The sequence below is a fragment of the Schistocerca gregaria genome, chromosome 3 (genome assembly GCF_023897955.1).
Source record: "Schistocerca gregaria isolate iqSchGreg1 chromosome 3, iqSchGreg1.2, whole genome shotgun sequence".
Lineage (NCBI taxonomy): Eukaryota > Metazoa > Arthropoda > Insecta > Orthoptera > Acrididae > Schistocerca > Schistocerca gregaria.
In genome coordinates this window covers 606,506,514-606,516,081 of record NC_064922.1, presented here as the reverse complement: position 1 = coordinate 606,516,081, position 9,568 = coordinate 606,506,514, and the positions used below count along the sequence as shown (strand labels likewise).

The 9,568-nt window shown below is 42.4% G+C and overlaps 1 protein-coding gene across 1 annotated transcript in view; it reads right to left on the bottom strand.

Moving 5' to 3' along the window:
* Positions 1-4,616: 4,616 nt before the first annotated feature.
* LOC126354650 (UDP-glucosyltransferase 2-like) overlaps positions 4,617-9,568 on the bottom strand; it is a 58,887-nt gene continuing 53,935 nt past the window's right edge. Inside the window, exon 7 of the mRNA XM_050004424.1 lies at positions 4,617-8,932. Coding sequence (XP_049860381.1) covers positions 8,656-8,932 — 277 coding nt within the window. The 3' untranslated portion in view covers positions 4,617-8,655. The remainder of the gene's footprint in view (positions 8,933-9,568) is intronic.

Here is a 9,568-nt window from a genome sequence, read left to right as displayed (position 1 = left end):
AGCGTGTGGCGCGCAAATTATTCTCGGGACTGCAACCTGGCTGAACCCTGAGATAGGAAGTTCTGAAGTATTTAGTGAGGGTTGGAACGTGTATCGGAAAGACAGATGAGACACTGTAGGAGGTGGTGTCTTCATTGCAGTTGACAAAGATATTGTGTCTACTGAGGTCGAAGTAGAGTGTGATTGTGAAGTTATCTGGACACGTTTAACAGGGCTAGGAGAAATAAAGTTAATTGTAGGGTGTTATTACCGGCCACCAGGTTCCACCGTGACAGTTCTAGAATCATTCAAAGAAAGTCTACATTCTGTATCGCAAAAGTACCCGGATCATGCTATATTAGTCGGAGGCGACTTCAACCTACCTCGTATAGACTGGGCTGTCTATGGATTCATTACAGGTGGTACAGACAAGCCGTTGTGTGAATTACTTTTGAACACATTATCCGAAAACTGTCTTGAGCAGCTCGATCGACAGCCAACGCGTAATGGAAATATTTTAGATCTGGTAGCCACGAACAGACCAGACCTCGTCGATGGTGTCAGTGTTGAGACGGGGATTAGTGATCACGATGTTGTCATTACGACTATGGTTACGAAAGTTAAAAAGTCGGTCAAGAAGGCTAGGAGAATATTCTTACTAGAAAGAGCAGATAAGCAGTTGTTAGCATCCCACTTAGTAAATGAATCAACTTCATTTACTTCCGTTACGATGGACGTGGAAGAATTATGGGCAAATTTTAGACACATTGTAAATCACGCATTGGACAAGTATGTGCCGAAAAAGTGGGTTACGGACGGAATAGACCCACTGTGGTTTAACATCGCAATTCGGAAAATGCCCAGGAAGCAAAGGCAGTTGCACTCACGGTACAAGAAAAATCGGGAAAATGAAGACAGGCAAAAATTAGTAGACCTTTGTGCCGCTGTAAAAATAGCGATGCGCGAAGCATTCAATCATTGCCACCGTCATACCTCAGCAAAAGATCTTGATGAAAACCCAAGGAAATTCTGGTCTTACGTAAAATCGGTAAACGGGTCGAAGGCTTCCATCCAGTTACTCACTGATCAGTCCGGCCTGACAACGGAAGACAACAAAACGAAAGCTGAAATTTTAAATTTAGCATTTGAGAAATCTTTCACGCGGGAGGATCATACAAACATACCGCCGTTTGAGTCTCGTGCAGATTCCCGTATGGAGGACGTAGCGATAGACATCCCTGGGGTTGTGAAGTAGCTGAATGGGTTGAAAATAAATAAATCGCCAAGTCCTGATGGGATTCCAATTCGGTTTTACAGAGAGTACTCTACTGCATTGGCTCCTTACTTAGCTTGCATTTATCGCGAATCTCTTGCCCAACGTAATGTCCCGAGCGACAGGAAAAAGCCTGTACATTAGAAGGGTAGAAGGACGGACCCTCAAAATTACAGACCAATGTCCTTACCATCGGATTGTTGCAGGATTCTCGAACATGTTCTCAGTTCGAATATAATGAATTTCCTTGAGACAGAGAAGTTGCCGTCCATGCACCCGCACGGCTTTAGAAAGCATCACTCCTGCTAAACCCAACTTTCCATTTTTGCACATGATATGATGCTAGTTGTGGTACGAGGTGCCTACCGCCACGCACCGTATGGTGGATTGTGGAGTATGTATGTTGATGTAGATGTAGATCCATAATATACCACATCCGAGTTAGTGTTCGAGTGTGATTCTGCAGCGCACTGTATATGTATCTGGACCTATGTTGGGAGACAGATCCACCATATGTTGCATCAGGGATAGAACTTGCAGATGGACCAGTCATGCGCTATGTACGAAAACGTATTCTATGTTCGAGGTTTAGTCCACCAGAGGGCGGACTGGATACGGAGAGCTTTCTGCGAGACATGTATGTACACAAACATACAGAAAACAGAGCAAACGCTCTCCAAATGTGGAGACGACTGGACAAAATCAAATACAGTGCAATACTACACCTCCTGATCAGTACAATTGGGCTAGGTTTTGGCATCTGCACTGCATTTACAAGAAATTTCAGAACACAGAACGAGAGCATAGACAGTGATCTATTTCCAAACAAAGAGAATGCTTTTATGATTAAGGTTGTTTGTGCAAGAGTCCACAGGCTTTTACCTGTGTGAACGTTTAACGCTTGAAAGTGATTTATTAACAGCAGGACGAACATTCTACCACGAAAAGTGAGCCACGCTGGGTATGCAGACATGGCTAGACAGAGCTCGTATGTTCCTTTAGGAATATGAAGAACAAAGGACCCGTGCTATTCTGGTAACGATTTGTGTATTGTCTGCGATGGAGAGTTGTTAGGCAATCAGGTCTTCACTGGACCGCAGGTAGAGACAGGGTTCACATGTTCACGTGGCCGTGAGGATGACTGGTGCACATTTAGATAGACAGATATCAGATATCAATATAACACACGATTCTGTGCTGTCTCTCACTGACTGGCCCTTATATCAGCAGTTTATGATAGTTCAGAAGCGTTTTTTTACATGCACTGAGTTTTTGTGCACTGGATTTTTTCCCTCCTGTTTAAGTGCTTTGAGCATTGGATGTGCTATATGTTTTGAGGATTTAGTAGTTGTTTAGGTGTTTGTTGTTTTATTTTGTGAATGCTTGTGCAATACATGGTTCGAAAGTTGACAATTCGCAATCATGTTTCTGGGGTCTTTTAGATGGAGAATGTGCGTGAGCCCTTGGAGTGTCTGCGCTGTGCAAATGGACCTTCGCTCACGTGAGGTCAAGTCAACAACGAAGCCTAGGTGACCACATATTTCGAGAGGAATTTGTCAGGTGTTGAGTATGATAGGGATGCTGTCGCCTCATGCTTGAGGGACCCGAACAGGCACCTGTGTGTGGCTTGACAGTTGATGGCGGCGTCACTTCATGGGGGCTGCTGCTAGCCTCCTGTGCACTCCAATGGTTTCCGGGTGGCTGGTGGCATCTGCATGTGTCTGTTGTATTATTTTGCAAGCAGGTCTGTAGGTTGTGCTATGCGTTATTTGGAGAGTTTACGAGTTGATTTCGTGTCTGCACATCAGTGTACTGCATTATTTAGGAGCAGTTTGCATGTCTGTACTGAAATTACTTTGGTAATTTAGGATTTGTTTGTGTGTCTGCAGAGCATTATTTAGGAATAGTTTACAGGTCTCGCAGGTTCGAATCCTGCCTCGGGTATGGATATGTGTGATGTCCTTAGGTTAGTTAGGTTTAATTACTTCTAAGTTCTAGGCGACTAATGACCAGAGATGTTAAGTCGCATAGTGCTCAGAGCCATTTGAAGTTTACAGGTCTGTGGGGTGTGTGGAGTGACCCCAAGCATGTCAGAGCTTGTGTTTTGTATCAGTGTGATTAATATACTATCTCAGATCCATCCCTAAATAAATTGTTCCAAAATCAATAAAGTACACTCCTTCTCTCTCCAGCAGCCCAGCGCAGGCTGAGTCATTTTCCCCTCCAGTCATCTTGGGTTATGTCAAAATTTAATCTTGGCGCCAGTTCCTATGATAAGGTGGTTGTCAGAAGACTTAGATCAGTGGAGGTAACCCAAATGTCCTTCCTTTCCCACCACTTTCGTAGGTTAGTAGAAGTTGCAGTGTCCTGACGGAATTTGAACTTCCCGCCATCAGGGGCGTGGCACTTTCCCTCCATCTTGGATAATGGTACTTGCATCATCAGCTGACGTCACGGCCGCCATTTTGGATGATATCTTCAACTGACGTCGTGGGCGCCATCTTGGATGGCATCATCAGCTGACGTCAGTTGATGACATCATCGCCACTATCTTGGTACTTTGAGGCAGACCTGGCCTTTCCCAATACTCACTTCATTCCATTTTGACGGCATCAGTCGAATCTTACGCTTCAATGCACTGGTGTGAATAGAAGATGGGCTGGAGGTGTGCATGTCTGTAGACCCGCTACTAACAACAGGTTCACAACAGTTCGTGTTAACATGACTGGGCTCACAAGCCATCCTATCTGTGTTGTGGTAACTGCACGATGTGGCGCAGATGACCTTAAAATATGTCAGTCCTGTAGGGTGTCCGTATGACATGGACATCCAGAGCCTCGTTTATGAGTGAGAGAATGTTCATGTGACCACTGATAACAGCATCGTTATAGAACTGATGCAGCACATCCAACTTGTGTAGCAATTCTCTGACAAGACCATCTGGCCACTCGGAAGGCCACAGTTTGACACCTTAACTTGCTGAGTTGGCTGTAGGAAGCATGAGCGCTTCTCTGTGTGATGGCAGCCTGCTTGTTTCACACATCTGTACCACGCTGAGCCTTCTGGCTGTGAGGATTCCCTATTAAAGGGTAGACATAGATGGCGCCCAAATAACTGTGCGACTATGGTATTTGTTGGCAGACGACAATGAAACAATTATTAGTACATGTCTTATCCCCTAGGTGGCATCTGCCATCATGAGATCAAAATGGACCTCGTCTTTCCAGGTGCATTAATTTTACTCTTGGATGGTGTATTTGTCACCTATATTGATGTAATTTCCTTTAAGAAAACCAGAAAATAGAATGAAAACTATTTAGTATAAAAGATAAATTGATAACACTATAATACTGTACAAAGGGTCTACAGTTTACAAACATAATACTGCATAAACCTCCTAAGATTCAATTCACAAGCAAACATGAAGTAGGCAGATTAAGTAATTTCTTAAACTTGAAAATTATAAGTAATAAATGTAGATATCAGTGCAGAATATTTAGAAAACCCACTACTGTATTTACAGTCACCAATTCTAGTTCACGCCATCTTTATAAATATATAAAGGCTTTCTTTATGTCTGTCGTCCATATAATTTTATTATTATATTTAGACACTGTAGAAACTGAAAAGGAAATTCTAATTTTGAAATAAATTGCGAGAGCCACTGACCGCATTATTGAAGTTTCATCAATATGACATATATGGTCAATATTTCAAACAAGATAGCTAGTTATTTCGAAATAGAGATATTATTAGCAAGAACTCTTCACAGATAAAACTGAAACACGCTTTAAGTATCCAGAGGAAAGTGTTTTACAATTCTGGTGTTTACAATATTAAATTAAGGACTGTGAAAAATAATACGTAGGACAAACAGCCTGCAATTTCTGCAATAGGTTAAAAAAACCGTATCACAGGAGTAGCAAGTGGGAAATCCGTATCCGGTTAGCGCCACTCAAACACAGAGCAGTCAGTAGCAATATAAATGCCAGTTTGAAAAATTGCATGATGTCCCATAAAGTTTATTACTGAATACATTACAAGAAATAGAACTTTATAGACACCACAAGAGACAATCTCAAGATTTGTTAAATGAGCAGAAAGACTTTAAGGAAGATATTTCTACGACTTATTTGCTAAACTATTGTAGTTTTGACTACAACTGCTTTTTTTTAATTTCACGGTATTAATATCTTCTGTAATGTGCTCGTAAACAGTTTGGCATACTTAGAGCATCAAGGTTTTCCAACTTTTATCCGTTACGAATGCGAAGCCAAATTGTTACATCAAGTCATATTTTCGATAATTTTTTGACTTTTAGCCTCCAGTACCGGTTTCGAGTTCCCTAGCGATTCATCATCATATGATACACATCTATATTACACAAATTTTTTAAAACGATTCAAAATCGGTAATGGAAAATAAAAATTGAAAAATCAAATAAGGCGACTGGTTGAATTAATTTCGGGAAACCTCAACACGGTTTTTATCAAACTCTTAATGACATGTGTGTAAACAAAAGTGGTTTTATAACGAATTATTGCATTATTAGGTTTGTAGGAATAGGTAGAAGCAACACTTGAAATTGTTATCCAACCACTGTATTTCTATGATATGATTCGTTGAAGTTATTATTATATTTCACCATCGCACGTTTTTTAAGAGGTACAGAAGATGCAGCCTGTTTATGAAAGGAAGTACAAAGGCTGTGATCACACACTGCAGTAGCATGACACCTCTGAACGGTCGGTCAGAGTGGCCGAGCGGTTCTAGGCGCTTCAGTCTGGAACCGCGCCTCCGCTACGGCGCAGGGTCGAATCCTGCCTCGAGCATGGATGTGTGTGATGTCCTTAGGTTAGTTAGGTTTAAGTAGTTCTAAGTTCTAGGGGACTGATGACCACAGAAGTTAAGTCCCATAGTGCTCAGAGCCATTTGAACCATTGTTGGACCTCCGAATGGCGAGTGTTGGGCGCCGCAGAACGGTACTCCGGCCTACCAGCGAGAGGAGGTGCTCCTATGGCGGCAACGTGGGCTCATTTGCGTGTCCCTGCGACCGCTTTCTGCTCTGCTTAACACACTCACCTCTCCACAGAAGAAAGAACATGCCGTGCCAGTAAGCATGACAACCTAAACACAGCTTAACTATTCCGTTCACAACCAACAGGCAGCAGTATTTCACTTGTGCGTTTTACTATGTTTGATTGTAACATGTTCAAAATGCTTCAAATAGCTCTGAGCACTATGGGACTTAACTTCTGGGGTCATCAGTCCCCTAGAACGTAGAACCACCTAAACCTAATTACCCTAAGGACATCACACACATCCATACCCGAGGCAGGATACGAACCTGCAACCTTAGCGGTCGCGCGGCTCCAGACTGTAGCACCTAGAACCGCTCGGCCAACCCTGCCGGCAAAAGTAACATGTCCCAAAATGTTTTCCGCAGTTTCAATAAGTGCGATGTCTACGTATGCGAGTGGACAGGTTGAGCCTAGACATAGAATAGTGCCGGCTATTGGGCGGGTTATATTGTTTCACTGGCCCAGCTACACGAGGGACGGCAGGAAAAGATGCCTTGCGGCTCCATAACGACCCTTGGCATCCTGCGCAGCATAATCTTCGTTCAGCAGGAATTATTTTCTGCGCTAGCCTCTATGGAAGCCTGTTATCTCAGTGGAGTACCTGACAGGTGGCAATTTTGAATGACGTGACTATTGCTATTGGCCTTCTAAAACTTTTTGAATTGATTAGTACGCTGCAAACAAATTGTACGTTGCTTTTGTTTTTTGTAATATGGGGTTTTCCTGTTTGTGCAGACACTATGTGTGCATTAGGAAGGTTTCTATATGGATGACTTGAGGATTAGTGGGTGAACCTTCTTTTTTATAACCCCTAGCATTTGTTAGTCAGCTGTCCCTCCAACATCTCAATCCCTCAGCTCCCTCTATTGGCTTCTCACTTCATCTGAATATCACATCACTTTATAGCGTAACTAATGGTGCTACTATGACAAATTTAACGTGTCTAAGTGTGTGTCATATATGGGCCATTACAAATGCTATATATTTTAGAGCTGTGGTCTGACGTTCGTCTTATAGATCGAAATCATAAAATAAAATTATAAAGAAATTAACCGCGATTTGAACTATAATTTAATGAAATATTAAATACGATCTCTGTGTTCTGTAACCATTACAATATGAGAGTACGTTCAAAATCAAGAAAAGTGACAAATCCTGCTTGTTAACAGCATGCCATTCAGATAGGTCGTCTGTACATCATCGTCTGTTCGATGTGTATAGGGATAAGTAACCTCTGATACAGTGCCATTTTCTTTCCCTGAAAAACGTTACAGAAAACATAAGGTTCCTTTTATTTATCTACAGTCTATCACATGTCAACTTTACCATCAACAATACACTGCGCCACCTCATCACTCATGCATTATGTTACAATATTTTGAGAAGCAGTCCAGACAGATGAAGGTTATGTGCGCCTTCGAAACACCTGACTTCGATCCTGTTGAAGAAATTTGGGACGCCATCGAGTGTGATTTGCACGCTTTCAATCAACCCCTGTAAATTGTGGACGGATGTTGAAAGGTCATGAATCACAACAGATCTCCCATGACTTCTGTGTCACACGAATTCGTGCCACGACTAGCCACAGCTATCATCAAAGTGAGTGGAGATGCGACACGTTACTCGGTGGGTGTTTCCAGTTCAGTTACTCACTAGTATGAAAAGCAGCATACAAACAAGGTCAATACTCACTAGATAAGAGAAAAAGCACCGAGCCAATTCCTCATAAAGTACGAGGGTTTTCACAGAGCTCCATTAAGCGCAGCCACTTACTGCTGTGGTGAGTACTCTTCACAGTACCACAGCAACGCAACTGGCGTCACATATTACAGGCAACAAAGCAAGAAATATAAAAGAAATGTAACTTCAGTTTCACGCCCAGAGACGTCTTACATTGCTCCAGTGATAATAAGGACAGTAATGTGGGCTATCTGGAGAGCTGAGGAACTAATGAGATGTGGTTAGTTTAGTGACAATATATTTCTACATAATAGGCACGACATTGATTTATGTTATGCTAACCAAATATATATTCAGAAAGTCCACATGTTGGGCAACAAGCATGTTTTGGTTGCTATATGCAGCTTCAGCGATATATATGGCAGCACATAATGGTTTGGTTTTGTAGAAAACCGGTTTCTAAGCTCCTGCAATTAACACGTTCCTTATGAAACGCTTCAAGGTCCTAATAAAGTACTGCCATGATTCCTCGATTTCAATAGTTGCTTCATTACACGAAGTACATATTGCATCGGTTGTGTGCAGACTGGTTCACAGATACTAGTGACTGCCAAGATAAAGGCACATGAGATCCGAAGAGCTTCACTGTTTCTTCAGTTTGCTGGGTCGAGTGAGCCACGTGAGCAGCCACCGAGTCAGCTTGTAGAGGACAAACGCCGCCACGGCCGCCACAGCCAGTATGAAGGCTATGACGTCGAGCAGCAGCAGCTGCCACCAGTGCAGGTCGAGGGCTGCGCTGCGCAGGTGAGGGGCCCCCTGGTGGCGGATCACGTACTCCACCCACCACACCGCCCTCTCCAGGGACGTGCTCTGGTGCTCCCGGTAGATGGCTGAGAAGCGCTTCATGTTCTCCTGGTAGCTGCAACAGTGAAAAGGAATTACATTTGTTCAAATTATCATAGCACTGGTTCTGCCAAGCAGAACCTTTGAGCTGTATAAAATATTTTATTTGCCACAACACCACAATTTTTGTTAACAATATATGTACTTTCTGGTAAATGTTGTCTGCTTACACAACTAGCAAACTGATGACAAACACATAATCTGAACTCAATGATAACTGAAATTTCGTTAGTAGAACGGTTCGCAGGGAGAGTGGAAACGAGTAAGACCAGAAAATTTTGGAGTTTTTGAAAGGTATCTGTGTGTAGCCACAGTTACACGTCGGCAAGTACATTTCTTAGAACTATTACTTCCGGGATATCAAGCAGAAAAGGACTAGTGTTAAAATTTACTTTGAGAATAATTAAAATTGCCTCAGACACTGATACACAAAAATTAATTTATTTGACACCTTGGGGTAAATCTGTGCAGTCACAAAAAACATTATTAGATCGGAAAAAGCGCGATCATAACGATCTGCAGCGACAGTTCGCTGTCTTCATTCAGGCCATTGTTCAAGCATTTTACAGTTCAACTCTGCCATTTACGCACATATAAACCCTTGTGGCATTTGTTATAAGTAATTATGTACTCCATCAGAAGGAACTGCCAT